Raw genomic sequence first — 18,676 nt, forward strand, 5'->3', positions numbered from 1 at the left:
GGTCACCGAAGTGTGAGGTGAAGGAAGACATAACAGACGTTTCAAGAAAGCAAAATGAAATAAAACAAGGGCACAAGCTAATTGATCATTTATATCACTTCAGAAGCGAGGATCACACATTGCTGGCCTGGGATTGTACATCTGGAGTTGGAAGGGACTTAGGGGTCATCTGGTCCAACTCCCATATTTGACAGATATAGAAACTGAGGACCAGGAAAGGGAAGCGACCTATCTAAGGTCATACGGATAGTAAATGGGAGAGGTGGTGGCTGAGCTCAGTTTCTCCAACTTTACTATACCTCTCTGGGACTCTGGTATGGAGTAGAGATAAGGAAGAATAGCTTGCAGGAGGTATCACTATATTACTCATGGAAGGGTCCTGCTCAAAAAATTCTCCTCTCTTATTCCAATACTTCTGAAGGTCTGTGATTTCATCAAAGTGGGTAAACCCTCCACAGTTTAGTAGATGACCTTCCTGAATTGCTGTGACAAAATCTGCCACATCATGGCCAACATTCTGGAAATAAGTTTTTCTAAACTTAGCAAGGTCTCAGCCAACAGACTAAGTCCATCCTTAGGCTAGGACAGCAGACAAAATCAAGGTCATCACCAAACGGCGGCAAGGCATCCGTGTATGATTTCAGTGAAGGATCTTCCTATAAGTTTCATCAATTAAAGACTAATTTGGGTTATCAAGCAGCTGGGTTTTTGCTGCTTTTGTCTGTTTTTGAGACTGGGTCTCCTTTATCTCATCCAGGCTGAAACTGCAGTGGGCATTCACAGGCTATTTATTCACAGGCTATCGATCGCCTTGGGAGCTTGGACGTAATTAGTTTCTGACCTAGGAGAATTCATCCCTCACCAGGCAACCCAGGGATTCTCCTACTCCCAGAGGTTCACCATATTGGGCTCAGGCAGTGTAGACATCAAACTATCTTTAACCCTCCTGCAGCTCAGAAGTGCCAAGCCTATGCAGTGGAAAGAACTACAGGCATGTACCACCCATACTGCTCACCATTTTAAAATACAAATACTCCTTGGGAAGATTCTAACTGATGTCAGGATATAAGAGGTAAAGTGGTGAAGGGATGAAGTGTTGAACCTGGAGTCAAAAAGACCTCGGTTCAAATCCTACCCCAGCCTCTACTAACTAGCTGTAGGATCCTGGGAAAGTCACTTAACTTCTCCCCTTAATTTCCTCACTTGGGAAAAAAAAAAGAAGAAGAATGCTTACCTTACAGAGTTGCAGTAAAGATCAAAAGAACAAAGGTATATAAAGTGTTTTGCAAACCTTAAAATGCCATTTAAATGCAAACTATTGGGCAACTCACTGCATCTCATTATGGCTGGGTTTCTTCATCCAAAAACATTAAAGGTTGGATAGGGGTCGTATGGAACTCAGAAACATCCCTACTCCAACCTATTCATTTCACGGAGTGAACTGGATACTCTAGTTGAATCACTCTGCTCTCTGGGTAGAGATGAAAATGATGACAATGAACAAGGGGCATTTTAATGGGGGAAAGAAGTCTCAAAAGGACAAAATATACCCTGGATGGGATGAGAATGCCAAGAGAGAAAGAAAGGCCCCTTTGCAGAAGAAAGCGATGGAAGTAAATGAGAAGGGAAAGGAAGAGATCCCCAGTATATGGGAAGAAGGACTGGCTATTGCTAGAACGACGTCACGTGAAGAGCACAGATTTATAGCTGGAAGGGTTAAGAGATACCCAAAGAAAACGAAAGAAGATAAAATAAAACAAAACCAAATAGGGGCGTCACAAGCAAGCCGATCATATATAACCTTCCAGAAGTAGAGTGTTGGGTAGCTGACTGGAGATCACAGATTTAGAACTGGGAGAGATAACTAGAAGGGACCATCTGATGTAACCCCCTCATTCCAGGCATGAGGAATTGCTGGTGAAAACGCCTCGAGTCAGGTGATGAAGAGTCTTGTATAAGGAACAGTAAGGAGGCCAGTGACACTGGATCACAGAGGACCTGGTGGGTTATAAAGTATAAAAATACAGGAAAGGTGGTGGTGGTGGTGGTGAGGCTGAAATACAAGTTATAAAGGGCTTTGAATGCCAAATAGGATTTTATATTTGGTCCTGGAAATGATAGGGAGTCACTATTAGACACACACACACAGAAAGAAAAATAATCTATATCATACTATTTTTATGTTATAGCATTATATTTTATACATGCATATAAATAAAGAAAATGTACTCTAAGAGGCTAATTCAAAAGACAGCTAAGCAAAGCATTTAAGACGCCAAGCTTTATAAGCCTCAGGCATTTTTCCAATGCTAGCAAGATGTTTGTTTCTCAGCGCCTCCCTAGTCACAGCTCAGCATCTAGCCTATGGAAGGAAGACTCTTCCTACTGGTCATTCTCATAATGAAAATTACTTTCATCAAAAAATCTAATTATCTTTCTTCTAGTTGGGAGCCACCAAACTGAGAAAATGCAAGTTGAAAGTCATTTTGCAGCATGTGGTACTTTAGAAGAGAACAGGCCTGGTAGGACGCTGCAGGGCGAGACCTTGGACTGCCAGAATGCCTTGTGGGTATCTGTGGGTAAATCATTGTCTTATAGGATTTAGAGCTGGATGGGACCATTAGTGATCATCTAGCCCATTTTAGAGATAAAAATACTGAGACCCAGAGAGGTGACTCGACTCATTCAAGGTCACATAATAGCACTGTCAGCATGAGAATCTGGGTCATCTTTCTACTATCCTGATGAGCCAGAGCACAAAAAGACACGTGGAAGGTGCTAAAGACAAAACACTTTTCCATTTGGCTCAGGGCTCTAATGAAAAGGATTCAATTCAATAAACATCTATTAAATCCTTATCATGTGTTAATAATTCTCTTCATTTGCCACCAGCTGTTCTACTTGGTTTCAACTCCATCAACATCTTCATCATATTCTGCCCAGGATAAATTCATCACCAGACACGCACATCATCATCAGATACACTCCATCAACATGATGGAGACTGCTTCAGCTCCGCCACTTATTCCCCATCAGTACCCTCAGCTGCTTCTGCCTCTCTGATTGGGGCGCTGGAGGACAGAGCAAAAAATTCCTCCCTTAGCCTCCCTTTACAGAGGGCTCAAAATGGCAGCCATCTCTTCGTTTGTCACCAGCTGCTCTGCTTGTTTCCAACCCCTTCATCACCTTGATCAGGCATGGTTACCCTCTGGCACTCTTTACCTCCACCCCCACCCCCCAGCCCCCCCCCAGCCCCCTGTGCTGCTTCCTTTTATGTATTATCTGCCCTCATTAGACTGTAAGCTCTTTTTTTTCCTTCTAATTTTTATTTCTAGTGCACAGTGCCTGGCACATAGTAGATACTTAATAAATGTTTCTCAGATTATATTATATTAAGCTGACTTAGTGAATAGAGGGACAGGCCTTGGAATGAGGAAGACCCTAGTTCAAGTGCTGCCTCTGGTATATCTGGCAATGCATCTTGGGTAAGTCACTTCATTTACTTCTTAGTGATCCCCGGGCACCTCTTAAGACTATAGGTTATGGATGAGTTTGGCTGGGTGGGGAGAGTTCCCTATATTGATGAATTCCTAGGTCTGGACAAAAAAAAATAGCAAATGCAAAAGACTAGATGCTAGGTGGTTGTTTCTCCTTTGTTTTCATAGAGGACCAATGACATCATGGGGTGATGTCTTGACCTTCACATGAATTGGATTTAAGTGAGTCAGAGTTGCACAAAGTCATCAGCCACATTCTCTCTTCCTGAGTCATTAAAGTCCAGTGGCAGGACAAAAGTCAGCTCAACTGGTGCTGGCTGGTGTTGCAGTGGATGACCTTGGGGGTCTTCGATGCCTGACCATGCTCTAAGCACTCTACAGCACCTGCTTCAGCCACCTTCACGGCCATTGGGACAAACTGTTCTCATACTGCTGGGGGAAGTCTTCACATGCTTGGCATAGACATTCCCTTGTTCACCGATGGGTTTTAGGTCCATCAGTTACCCTCAACCTGGTTTAGCCAAGGCAGTTTCCTGGGGTGTGGTTGTTGCAAATTCTGCAGCTTCTTGGAGCCACAGGTGAGAGTTGGGTGAGAGGTGGACACCCAAAGTGGATGAGCAGCCCTGAAAAAGGCTAGACAGCCCTCCCACCAGCGGTACTAGTCTTCCTGAACACCCCATTACAAATATAGATACAACAAAGACCCTATTCTCAAGTAGCTTACACTACCCCTAAATAAAATCTTCCACCTCCTATCTTCCTGCCCTTGCACAGACCCTCTCCTGAGCTGGCACAGACTCCTTCCTCATGTACACTTGCTGGAAGAATTCCTATATTCCTTGCCATCTCAGCACTGGTGCCACATCCTATATGGGGCCTTTTCCCAATTCCCTCAGTTGTCAGCACTCTCCTTTTTCAGAAATTGTTTTGTATTCACTCTGTCTTTAGAAAAGCAGCCAAGGGGCAGCTAGGTGATGCAACGGATAGAGCACTGGCCCTGGAGTCAGGCAGACCTGAGTTCAAATCCAGTCCTACATACTAGCTGTGTGACCCTGGGCAAGTCACTTAACCCCAATTGCCTAAAAGGAAAAATAAAAAAAAAAAGAAAGGCAGCCAATCTCTAGTGGATAGAGAGCTAGTCTTGCAGCCATGAAGACCTGGGTTCAAGTACTGCCACTGACACATCTCGGCAAGGTATGACCTCTTAGTACTCTAGGTAACTCTAAGATTATAAAATGCAAAGATGGCACTGATGATGACTTACAGGGAGTTTCCTCAACCAGGAAATCTCTATACCAATGAAATCAAAGGCCCTTCTATTCATCTGTGCATATGCTGTAGCCCTCTTAGAAGACTTAGCTTCTAGGTGGCAAGGAATGGTTGGTCCCTAGGACCTCGAAAAGTGCCTTGCACATAGTAGGGAATTAATTAGTACTTACCAAACTGAATTTAACAATGCACACTTACAGAGCACTTTATAAAGTGCTTTCCTTGTAACAACCTGACAAGGTAGGTTGTGCCAGTATTATCACTTCCATTTTGGACCCAGTGGGGTTAAGGGGCTTATCTACAGTCACACGACTAAGTAAATGCAGCACCAGGAATAGAAGCTACACCAATCTTTCCACGACGCCAGGCTGCATCACTTACACATACTCTGTTTCTCCAAACCATGGGAATCTTGACCCTCAAAATTACCCCTCATGATGTGGCAATTTTCCCTAAGAGCTGGGAAGAGGTAGAATAAAACAGACATTTTCTTTTTAATACTAAAGTAGAGATGCTACGGATAATTTGGTAGATTTTTTTCATCTTTTTTTTTTTGAGGGGGAAAGGCAGGGCAATTGGGGTTAAGCGACTTGCCCAAGGTCACAGAGCTAGTAAGTGTGTCAAGTGTCTGAGGCTGGATTTGAACTCAGGTCCTCCTGACTCCAGGGTCGGCACTCTACTCACTGAGCCACCTAGCTGCCCCCCCTTTTTCATCTTCTTTGTGGACTAATAATCATATTTTTTACTCAGACTTTTGCTATCTTCTACTGTTCTGGCCCCCATGGAAATTCAGGTGATCAAATTTTTATGCCTTGTCTCCGTTAAAAGTGCCTCCACTCAAAAGGATGTGACGGTGGTGGGGTTGTGGCAAAATAGGCACTCAGTCAATAGAACTGCAATCATTTTGGAGAACAATATGAAGTAAGTCACAGAAATCCTCCTACTTCTGGACTCAGCCATCCCATTGCCAGGATTTTATCCCCAAAACATCATAAAGAAGAACCACTCTGTACAGAAACTGTCATGAAGGTTCTCTTTATCCCAGTAAAAAATTATCCCACATATGTCCCACAATTGGGACATATTATGCACAACTTATTATTGTTGCTGCTCATTTATACTCGACTCTTTGTGACCCTGTGGATCATACTGTTCTGAGCGTTTTCTTGGCAAAGGTACTGAAGCAGCTTACCACTTCCCTCTCCAGTAGATTAAGGCAAATGAGGTTAACTGACTTGCCCAAGATCCCACAACTAGCAAGTGTCTGAGGCCAGGATTGAACTCGGGTCTCCCTGACTCCAAGCCCAGAGCGCTATCCACTGAGCTACCTAGCTGCCTTGAACAAATTGTAATTAATGGTTAATAGAATATATGTTATGGTATTATTAATATAATAAGCATAAAACATGAAAGGAAATATGGAAAAGCCAGCATAAGGTCATGCAGTACGAAATCATCAGAATTGTATATACATTAATGACAATTATATTTTTAAGAAAGTTGAAAGACGATAAACAGGGTCAAAGGGTGGTAGAATTCTAGGCAGACCTGAAAGGAAACACTGCACAAGTCATTTGGCTCTGTCCAACATATTAAAGGCTAAGGGTCTGGGGTGAGATTTTGCCCCTTATTTGGAATGTTTCTTTCACATTCTTTGGTGATGAAAAGTGTGTTTGGTTGTTTTCAGTTGTGCCCCACTCTCTGGGAGTCTTTTTTGGAGTTTTCTTGGCAAAGATACCAGAGTGGTTTGCCATTTCCTTCTCCAGCTCATTTTCCAGATGAGGAAACTGAGGCAAGCAGGATTAAGTGACTTGCCCAGGGTCACACAGCTAGTAAGTATCTGAGGCCAGATCTGAACTCAGAAGATGAGTCTTCCTGACTCCAGACCTGGTGTTCTATCCAGTGTGCCACCTAGCTGCCTTTCATTAAGTGTACATCACACTTTTTATAAAAAATTCATGCTCTTTCCTACCAAAACATAACCCACTAAAGGACAAGGAATATGACTTGTACCTTTGTCTATAAGCCTAGAAGAAACAGGAGAGAAGACATAACATTCATAATGACGATGATAGTGGGATGATAGTCACGGTGTATTTTCCTCATCTTTGAGACACAGGTCTAATAAGCCTTGGTGTCTGGTTTCCCAGGTAATGACATGTTAGAAGCAGCAGCTTGGCACACAGGAGAGAGTGACGGATCTCATTTCCCAACTCTGACTTTTCACAGGCTGTCCCCCATGCCTGGAATGCTCTCCCTCTTTCCCTGGACCTCCTGGCCTTCTTTAGAACTCAGCTCAAAGCCTACCTTTTGCAAGAGACCCTTCCCAGTCCCTTCCTCCTCCGGTGTCTTCTGTCTGCAATCACCTTCTATTTAAGATCTAGATACCACATATCGTTTGTATATGCATATTGGCTAGAATGTGGGCTCCTTGAGGGCAGGCACTGTATTTTTGCCTATATTTGTAATCCTACAACTTAGCGCAGTGCCTGGCACATAGTAGGTGTTTAATAAATGCTTGCTGGCTGATTAACCTGGGAGTCAAAGGAGCTGGGTTCAAATCCTTTCTATGCTGCTATCTATGGGACTTTGGTCATTTAATGTCTCTGGGCCTCAGTTTATCTAGCTGTAAAAGAAGGGAGTTGGACTAGACAGCCTCCAACCTCCCTTCCAGCTCTAAATCTATGATCCTGGCAAATGAAAAGGATGAAGGAAGGAGGGCTGCTTTAGGCAGGCACACTGATAACAAGAAACGAACACCTGACAGCCCAACAGTGATTGAGGAGACAGAACTATAAAAAGCCAGAACACAGGCATTCCAAATGTATAGTAGCCTGGAGCCTTTTAGTTTGGGGCAAAAAGCAAGACCCAATTCCGCAGCCCCTGAGGGTCTCAGTGTATTAACAGTACAGTACAACAAGTTGAGAGTCATAGTTATGATTCTTTAAGAGTTCTCCCAGAGATAGGAATGTTTGCCCTGCATGAGGAGAGTTAATGAGAAACCAGGGCAGCAACTTAAAAAAATCTTAGAGCAACAGGAAATACTCCCTTCCTTGGAGGGAGAGAGGGAGATGCAGCCACTGTAGATTCAGTTGATAGGGGAGTCGAAGGAGCTGTTTTGGCCCTAGACTGGCATACTGTCTTTTTTCCTTTCTTTGTCTCCCCAGTACTTAGCAAAGTGCCAAGCATGTAGCAGATGCTGATGGACAGACTGACTGACTGAGCTCCTATACTTCAAATAGCCCACTGAAAGGTTGAGTTGGCCTATGGCTACAGTAGCTGATTTTCTAATTTGCATTGGTGTTAGGTACTCCAGACTTCCCCCCTGGGCCTCTAATAAACACTAAGTCACATTTCTATTGTGCCTTCAGGTTTTGGCACATAATCTCCAGGGCCTCAGAAGTGGAAGGGGAACAGGGTCAGGCCCGTATTTGGTTGACTCTGGGACAGAACTGTATACATTAGACTCTTCCCTAGACTTTTGAGCTGATATCAGTCTTCCTTTAACAACCATCCTTTCCGATGCCCAGCTCTGGGCTTCTTTCATTGTAAGGGTTGGATCTGATGGAGCTCAAATTCTATCATTTCACAGGGTCATAGTTGTGAAGCTATAAGGGACCTAAGGGCAGCTAAGTGGAGGGCCTAGAGTCAGGAAGACTCATCTCCCCGAGTTCAAATAGGCCTCTGATACTTACTAGCTATGTGATTGTGGGCAAGACACTTAACCTTGTTTGCCTCAGTTTCCCCATCTGTAAAATGAGCTAAAGAAGAAAATGACAAACCACTCTAGCATCTTTGCCAAGACAACCCCAAATGGGGTCACGAAGAGTCAGACAGCTGAAAATGACTGAACAACAACAGACATTTAATAAACACCAATGGAACACACAGGTTATCCATTCGTAGGGCAATTGGGTGGTGCAGTGGACTGCCAGGCCAAGAGGCAGGAAGACTTGAGTACAAATATGGCCTCAGGCACTTACTAGCTGTGTGACCCTAGGCAAGTCACTTAACCCTGTTGACCTCAGTTTCCTTATCTGGAAAATGAGCTGGAGAAGGACATGGCAAAGCAATCCAGGATCTTTGCTGAGAAAACCCCAAATGGCATCACAAAGAGTAGGATATGATGGAAAATGACTGAACAACAGCGAGGGACCATAGAGATCAATCTAGTCATAGGGTCACAGACGTAGAGCCGGAAGGGACTTCAGAGAGCATCCATTTATATTTTATAGATGAGGATACCGAGGCATAAAGAGGTGACATATTTAAGGTCACACTAACAGAGTGGGGAACAGATTCCTGGTCTCCTCATTCTAAATCCAGCATTCTTTCCACTGCAGTGTGTGGCCTTCCCACCTCAAATGCTACTTCCTTGGCATTTGAATGGTTATGCCTCAGTTATATGGAAAATTCACTTATGTGGAATATCGCCCCCCACCCATATTCCCCAATGGTGATAGAGAAACAAATACTCATTGTTACTGTATTTGTGTTTCTTTTCACCATACATGTAAAAATTCTGTCACTTCATCTAATTAATTTGTCACACTTTCCTTTTAGGGGTCTTATTTTTTCTTTCTGGTAGCTGGTCTTTGTTACCCTAAAGCAAGATTTCCTACATCAGTGACACAATCAGGGGGACTCTTTTTGTTAAGCTTGGTTATCATTTAAAAATATGTGCCTGGGTAGCATTTTGTAGATGCCTGGAAAAACTGGGCTTTTATTCTGTGAAACCAGATGCGTCATTTATAGAATGATGTCTTAAGGCATCATTCCAAATCTGGGCACGCACTGAAATGGTGAATTCAATTTCCTTTTGGAAGGATGTGGAAGAGATAAAAGAAGAAATGGGGTGACTTATAAGAACCACCAGCCTGGGTCCTTCCTACCCTATTTCAAGGCACACACGTCAGATCGGCCTTATCTAACAACTTTACACATTTTTACATCCAATCCTGCCTCTTCCAGATGGTTTTAAGCCCACCGCCACTAAGCTTTCCTCAGAGGTAAATTGGGAGGCTTCCCTTGGGTAGTAAAGGACTAAGCAATGGGAAGAAACAGCCCTGGAAAGCCAGAAACAGGGTTTCTTCCTTTCCTCTTTTCCTCTCTTCCACCTAGCCCAGCCCCAGGACAGATTTTGAATGTTGTCTCTGTAGCCTCCAACTCTCTAGGCCAGGTGGTAACCCTTCCGACAGTTTAACCCTGTCCTCCCTTCTCCTTCCTCACCCATCTCTGTGTAAGGGCCACCAGGCCACCATATTCCCTGGGCACAGATTAGGTTGGTTTTATCCTAAGCTAAAACTCAGCTTTCTCATTACCCTCTCCATTTGGGAACACCTACTCCGGGCCTATCCAGACAGGTAGGTTCAAGAGCACAAACTCACATGGCCCATCCTATGGAGCTGGTCCCAGAAATGCGTTACATTCTACCCTGGACATATTTTTGTTATCTGGACATCAAGGTGGTACATTGTTTAGAGTTCTGAACTTGGAGTCAGGAAGACCTGAGTTCCAATCCTATCTCAGATACTTACTACCTGCATGACCCTGGAAAAGTCACTTATCCTATTTTAGACCTAGTTTCCTCACCTGTAAAATGGGATTGATAAAAGTAGCATCTACCTCGAAGGGTTGTCATGAGGACCAAAAGAGATAACACAAAGAAAGCACTTCGTAAACATTAAAATGCTATGTAGGGGCAGCTAGGTGGTGCAGTGAGTAAAGCACCAGCCCTGGAGCCAGGAGGACCTGAGTTCAAATCCAGCCTCAGACACTTTGACACATGTACTAGCTGTGTAACCTTGGGCAAGTCACTTAACCCCAATTGCCCTGCCAAAAAAAAAAAAAAAACCAAAAAAATGCTATCTAAATACTAGCTGTTATTATATTATTTACCCTGTTGTTGTACCCCTTTGTATGTCTTTCTCTTGGAATCACAGGCAAATCCATATTGCCATTGCTACTGGTAAAGATACGTCAAACAACTTCCTCAAGGCTCCATTCAACATCCCTGATTTCCCAAAACAAAACAGCCACCCCCTTTCCCGAAATGCCCAATATGTGTTGCCTCCTCCGCTAGAATTAAGCCCCATTGTGGGTTATAATGGTCTCATTTTTGCATTTGTATCTTGAGCTGGAGCTCAGAATGTATCTTGAATATACTTCATTATACCTACAGCACCTCCATTAGAATATGGGCTTCTCGAATGGATTGTTTTGACATCCTTTGTATCCTCAGTATTTAGCACAGTACCTGGCACATAGCAGGCACTTAAAAATGCCTTTTGACCCCTTTAAAAATGCTTCATTCATTTACTCATTCTATCGTTTTGCTAGCTAGTATTGTTGTTAACTGTGGGTATTCCCCCCAAGGTCTGATTTGGATCTCCTTTTCTCTCCTGGTGACCTCATCGACTCTCATGGCTCAATAACTCTCTATCACCTCTACACATGTGACTATCAAACGGAGAGAGAGCTTGAATCATGGTTTGAGAGCTAAGAAGTGATTCAGAGACCCTCTAATTTACAGATGGGAAAACTGAGGCCCAGAGAGATGAAGGGGCTTACCCAGGATCACAGAGTAGTTAAGTGGAAGAGCTGGAACTTAGACTTGGGGGCTTCTGAGTTCAAATCCACCATTCTTATTTGTATCCCTCTCATGGTACCTTGGCCTAGCCTAGGACCGGTCCATTTGGTTCTCTCTCTTGGCAAAGTCCTCTCTTGGTTCTCCTCCTAAATGGTCAATCTTTGATCCCCTTTGTGGGATCATTATCCACTACCTAACTACCAGGCAGCTGGGAGACAGCACACAGAGCACTAGACTTGTAATCAGGAAGACGTGTTCAAATCCAGCCTCATTTACTGGCTGTGTGGCCCTGAACAAGTCACTTAATCTCTGTCTCCTCATCTATAGAAGGGAGATAACGGCACCTACCTTCCAGGGTTGTTGTGAGAATAAAATAATATTTGTAAAGCACTTTACAAACCTTAAAGCACTGTATAAATGCTAGCAACTGTTGCTGTTGTTGGCTATCGGTATCCCCCAAAGCTGTGACCTGATCCTCTTTTCCCTCTTGTGATCTTAATAATTCTCATGGATTGCACTATCATCTGTATGCACATGACTATCAAATCCGGATATCCAGCCGTAGTCTCTTTCATGAATTCTAGTTCTTCATCACCAATCACCAATTGGACATTTCCAACTAGAAGTCATGAAAGCATCTCAAATATGACATGGCCAAAAGAGAACTCATTATCTTCCTATCCAAACCCTCCCTCCCTTCTTCCTAACTTCCCTCTTCCTGTTGAAGGTACCAGTATCTCACCAATCAGTCAGGTTCACAATCTAGGAGTCATCTTAGACTCTTTCGTCTTTATCACCGCTCTCCCCACCCCATTCAATTACTTGCCATGTCTAGAATATTTGACTCTCTCTCCATGACCTCAAACACATCCCTTTCTCCTCCTAGCTCAGGACCTCATCACCTCTTACTTAAGCCTCTACAACAACATCTTAAATGGTCTTTCCTACGGAGGCCTAACCTGATCCTCCCAGTTACTAGTGTCTTCTCCCCTAAAAACTCCGTATTTACTTTGTATTTACTTATACATGTTGTTCCTCCCTAAAAGAATTGAGGGCACAAACTGTTTTGTTTTCATCTTTGTAGTTCCATCACCTAGTACAGTGCCTGACACATAGTAAGTATTTAATAAATGCTTGTTGAGGGAATGAAAAAATAAATGATGACAGACATGCCCTGGGACCAGTATTTACACCTTTCCCTGGGCTAGTGTTACCGGCTCCCCGGAGCTGAATAAGGGAGGGGCATAGCACCTTAGGCTCCTGTGGGCCCATCAGCAGTATCTTAATCCTAGATGGAACATAACAAAAACTATAGGAGTTTTTGGTAGTGAAGTAAGCTGCTGGGTCATTGAGAATACACAATTTTTTCCAACAGAAATGTGTCAAGGTAATTAGAAGCTGTACTGGGAAGACAAATAGGACAATGTGGAAGGGGTGGAGGGTATGAGGTTATAGGGTATGTATTCTCAAGGAAGGATCGAGGTGATTGACTAGGGATAATTTCATAGCCCGGAAAGGATATTTGAGTTTTCTTTGGTTGATGGGACATCATGGGGATTAGGAAAACCACCAACTGTTAGAGTCTGGTGAAATTATTTCTCCTTGCATCCAACCCTGCTTGGTGTCAATTGTTCACTCCCTTGTGCCTTCCTCCTCTTCTGTACTCCTCGGGGGGGGGGGGGGGGGGGGTGGAGCAGAGGGTGGGGGGGGGAGGAATTTTAAGAGAGGCTTGCCCATCAATGAATAATAGCTTAGCTAAGGGCCTGATCATTGCAATAGCCTGCTGGTAGGTCTGCCTGCCTCAAGTCACTTCCCACTCCAATCTATTCTCCAAGTCACTTCCCACTCCAATCTATTCTCCATTTGCCACTCAAGTGATATTCCTAAAACACAGGTCTGACCACGTCACCCCCTCTACCCAATAAACTCCAGGGGCTTCCTATTGCCTCCAGGAGCAAATAGAAAATGCTCTGTTCGGCATTCAAGTCCTTTATAACGTAGCCTCCTCACACTTTTCTTGCCTCTTTACATCTTAGTCCCCAAATTGTACTCTTTGTTCCAGTAATATTGGCTGCCTGGCTGATCCATGCACAAGACACTCTATCTCCCGACTCCGGGCATTACTTCATGCCCAGAACACTTTCCCTCCTCTACTCTGCCTACTGACCTCCCAGACTTCCTTTAAAATCCTTTAAAATTCCACCTTCTCCAAGAATCCTTCACCCAACCCTTCTCTTTCCCAGTGTTTTCCCTCTTTAAATTATGTCATATTTATCATGTGTATACACACACACACACACACACACACACACACACACACATCTTGCTTTGTATATATTTGTTTGCATGATATCTTCCCAATTCAACTGTAAGCTTCCTGAGGGCAGGGACTGTCTTTTGCCGCTTTTTGTCTCCCCACCATTTGGTGCAGTGCCTGGCATGTAGTAGTTACTTAATAAATGTTTATTGGTCAATTGATTGATTTATAAAATGCTTGCTTTCCCAGCTAAATAGGCTTCCATTTAGGAATCATTTGTAGCGAATGAACCTCTGAGTCTTGATGACTTGTTTCAAGGGACCCAAAATAAGGTGACTGTATCAGCACCATCCTGCAGTGTGCCTGGTATTACATGAAAGGACCAGGTGAGGTATTTTGTCAACCAAGTCAACAAAAGACCCTGCAATTAGGTAGTAATGGGATTATATTGGGGAAAAGTCAACTTGGATGCCACCTACCCTTGGTAGGATCGAAAGTCCTCAAGGGCTGAGTCGGTTTCATTTTCTTTATCTTCTTATCCCTACTCATCACAGTGTCTGACACATAGCAGGTGCTTAATAAATGCTTTTTGAATTGAACTGATTAGTATTGAGGGACTCTCAACATTTATGGAAGTGCTAACAACCTCTGAAAGACAAAAACTAGGCGGCCTCTGACTTGTGCTGACAGAATAAATGAAACTAAGAGCCCATACCAAGGTGCAAGGGAAACATCCAAACTTTGGGAACTTCTGAAGACTCTGAAAGTTTATGGAAAACAGGTAATTCTGTTTATTTCGAGTCTGAATATGACCAATGTTTCTGAATAGCCTTCAGTGTTCTTATATTTGAGCAAGAATGCTCTAGGAAAAGAAGATGTTCTGTATATTGGGAGCTTGCACACATGAACACTTAATAAAAAGAGAACAAGGAACAGGTAAGGTAAAGTGAAGGAGAAATGCTAAAATGTGTCTGATCGTGAGCAGCACATAATTCGAAGCTGTACTACAGACAGAGCCTTAACTAGGATGGGGCCGGTGGAGCTTTTTCCTGGGGCACTGTCTTCCAGAAGCAGCACCCTTCTTTCCCTGTGAAATGAAGCCAATTGTACTCCTTCACCCAGTCCTGGACTACCACCTCTAGAATCTCACACAACGGTGCCTCTCTCCTAGGGCCCACTTTCTCCCACTATCTTACCTCTTCAACTGATTTTCCCCAGGCACAAAAATTCCTCCTTATTACTCTGACTATAGGAGAAATCTCCCACCTGTACAAGCTAACTCTTCTGAGTATACTTCATCTGTGAGTAGAAAATTTCAGCTGGGAGGTACTCACACCTACAATTGGTTAACCTTGGTTAACCACACAACTGCACAATCCCTTTGAATTCCTACCATTCTTCTCTCTGTGGAAGGCCAGGGTCATGACCTAAAGGACTCTTCCCAAGGTGAGGAGCTAGAAAATTCTGCTGCCCATTCAACTGCTAAGTGGACATGTTTGAGAAGTTACTAGCTTCCTTACTCTTCAGATATATCCAGATTAAATCCTGGCAGTGGTGGTGATGATGAGGTGAGCTCACAAACCACATTCAACCCAGTGTGGGCTTTCCCTCAGCAATAAACAAGTATTTATTGAGCACCTACTATGTGACCAGCCCCGTACAGAGCAGCTGTACAGGATTGTAAAACCCCGCTCATCTAACAAGCTATAACAGGATTGTTTTTCTACTGGGTCAGGGGCCAAAATTCCTAAACAAACACTTTCCTTTCATTCACTTCTAGGGTGGGGAAAAGGTGCTTTCATTTATGCAAATCAATTAGCTTCCTGGAGATAAAATGAGTAAAACGGAGGTTTAACCAATAACACACTTGTTGGCTACCACCTAGGTCTGATGCCATGTAATCTTTACTCTGACCCATGCCAGGTTGTTCCACTGGAGGAATGACAAAAGAAGCCTGTTTGAAGGTACGCATCTTGGAGCCAGCGCAGACATAAAAACATGTTGACTGTGCATAGTATTTACCAGAAAGGCAGAGGTTGGTCCAACCCAGATAATTTATTTCCTGCTCTAACTATTGCATTGGGTTCAGAGGTCTGTTCAATCTATTGATTCTGTAGGAGACGCCATTCTGCCATAAAGTGTGGAACAATGGAAAGAATGCTTGATTTGGGTTTGGAGGATGTGGGACTGAATTCTGGCTCTGCCACTGAATACCTGTGGGATTCTGGGAAAACTGTGTTACATCTCTAGGTCTCAGTTTTCTCATCTCTAAAATAAAGGGGTTAGATGAGATGATCTCTAAGGTACTGTCCAGATCTAAATCTATGATCTTATGAAGACTACTCTATAAAACCTCCTGCAACCTCTTCTGAGGACTTTCAAAAGCTTTATAAACAATTGGCAGAGGCACAGTTGTCTGGTCATGAGGTGGTTTATGACCAGTCACCTAGGAAAGGCAGACAAAGAGGTGGCCAGAGCCCTGGGTTTATTCTCAACCCTGCTCTGGCCAAATCACTGAATTTCTTTGGATTTCTCTTTCTTCATCAGCGAGACGGGAGGCTGGATCAAGTAACTGCTGAGGTCTGTTCCAGCTCTAACGTTCTATGATTCCACACATAAATCTCAGCCCTTTCACTGCTGAGCCAATTCAGGAAAGGCTTAACTTTAAGGCTTGACTAACTTAGTGTTTAGCTCTTCTCTTCTGCTACACTCTCATTTTATGGTTTTGCCCCAATGCTGCAATGTCCCCCGCCCCCTGACCTCTGCTTGTTTTGGTCTCAATAATTAAATCAATCAACACTGCTGTACTTTCCATTATTTCTGGAAAGAATGTGCCAATGGGCAGCCCTATGGATCAACTCACCACCCCTGTGACTCCCAAGACACACCCTTCTCTGGCTAGCACTCTTACATGTATATACACACACACATATACACATATAAGCATATATATGTATAATTTTATATAGAGAGAGATTTGACAGTTATAGACATATATGTGTGTATATACATAAATACATGCACATATTGTACACCCCCTCCCAAGTAGAATGTTCTTCTGTATGACTAAGGCTTAGCACAGTGACTGGAATGAGGTAAGAACCTAATTTTTTTCATTTATTCATTCGTTCACTCACTCACGGAGGCCTTTGGTTATAGAATGAGCTTTCTTATATCTGAACATATTACCCCCATCTAATATTTCACGTGGTTTAGGGAAGTAGGGTAACAGGTCACTTAGCTGCCGGATTTACATCCTTTGAAAAAAGAAGCAAAAGAGACAGAAGTGAGAATGAACCCGGAGAACCAGCAGCTCTTTTGCAGCCCTTCATCCATGGTGTGAATTTTGCTAATTAAGGCTACTTCTTGATGATCTAAACATATGCATGGCAAAATGGCTTGTTCAGAGTTTCTATGGAAATCTTCCTACCGTGTCCTACACAGCTACATGAAGGGCACAAAGGAAACTTGTAGTTAAACACTGTGGGTCAGCCATCTCCCCCCACCTCTCTAGGTCTCAGTATCTTCATCTGTAAAATGAACTTTGGAGTTGGAGTGAATAAGGGCCCTTCTGGCTCTAAAGCTACTATCCTATGAAAAAGAAAGGGCATTGATAAAGCCTTAAGATACAATAATAAAATGGAGGGGCTGAATTATGTGGTCTCTTAGATCTTTTCCAACTCTGAACATTTTTATGATTCCGTAAATGTCAATGGAACAAATTTCCCTCCATCTCTTTCACTTACCTTGAGGTCAAAGTGTGCAATTTTCTTGGCATGCAGGTAGTTAACGCCTTCCAGGATTTGCTTAATGAAACTGGTCGCTTCCTCCTCACTCAAAGACTCTTTTTGTGCCAGGAAATCAAAGAGCTCTCCCCCAGAAACTCTGGAAGACAAAGAGACGGAAGCTGAAACTCAGAAAGCTCTGGCCAATGGGGCATTTAGCTATGGTAAGAGGCCCACCCAAAACTGACCCTCCTGCACCCCTAGATGAAATCTTTACTTTCTCTGAATCTTGACACTTCTTGTTTCCCCCTACCTGGGCCGAAATTCAGTTAAATTCACTCCCTCCTGAGACACCTTCTCTATATTACAACACTCTATAAATCACCATCACCACCATCATCAACGTAGCCCTTATTTATATTGCACTTTAAGGTTTGCGAAACGCTGTACCAATGTTATCTCATTTAAGCCTACCCACAACCCTGGGGTGTAGGTGTTATTATTACCCTCATTTTAAAGACTGGGAAACTGAGGCAGACAACAGTTCAGTGACTTATCCAGGGTCACATGCCTAGTAAGTGCCCAAGGCAGGATTTGAACTCAGGGGTCTTCTTGACTCCAGGTCCACCGTTCTATCTCCTACTCCACCTAGCTGCCTCATACACACACACACACACACACATATATACACACAAACGTGTGTGTCTGTATGCATATATACACAATATATGTGTGTATATATACATAATAGATGTATATACATGCATACACACATATACACACACATGTATACAGAGGTAGCTGGGTGGCACAGTGGATAGAGTGCAAGGTCTGGAGTCAAGAAGACCTGAGTTCAAATCCAGCCTCAGATGCTTGGTAGCTGTGTGACCCTGGGCAAGTCACTTAATTCTGTTTGCCTCAGTTTCCCCATCTGTAAAATGAGCTGGAGAAAGAAATGGCAAACCATTCCAGTATCTGTGCCAAGGTCAGATATGACGGAAATGGCTGAACAATACCTGTGTACATTGTAATATCCCCTTTAGTCTGCACATCTTAGCTGTCATCAGAAGTCTTCCTTGCTTCTGTGTTTCTTCCCCATCTGTCATGTGTGCTTGTTCTTTAGATTGTAAACTTACGGTGAAAACAACATCAGAATAAATGACAAGGGCAGACTTCAGGGGTACACTAGACGCCCTGAGGGACTGCGTCCATCTAATTGGTTTAAGCAGTGACAAATGGGGGCCAAAGAAGCAGTAGGAAAGAAGAAGAGGATCAGAGGGTCATAGGTGCAGAGCCCCAAGGTCATATAACCAGTTCAAATGACAAAGACAAAAATTAA

The 18,676-nt window shown here is 43.3% G+C and overlaps 1 protein-coding gene across 1 annotated transcript in view; it reads right to left on the minus strand.

The window, feature by feature from the left end:
- The window catches only part of LOC118829639 (death-associated protein kinase 3-like), a 180,530-nt gene that overhangs the window by 30,889 nt on the left and 130,965 nt on the right, over positions 1–18,676 (minus strand). The window contains exon 7 of the mRNA XM_036736577.1: positions 17,359–17,497. Coding sequence (XP_036592472.1) covers positions 17,359–17,497 — 139 coding nt within the window. The remainder of the gene's footprint in view (positions 1–17,358; positions 17,498–18,676) is intronic.

Source organism: Trichosurus vulpecula, chromosome 8 (genome assembly GCF_011100635.1).
Source record: "Trichosurus vulpecula isolate mTriVul1 chromosome 8, mTriVul1.pri, whole genome shotgun sequence".
Taxonomy (NCBI): Eukaryota; Metazoa; Chordata; class Mammalia; order Diprotodontia; family Phalangeridae; genus Trichosurus; species Trichosurus vulpecula.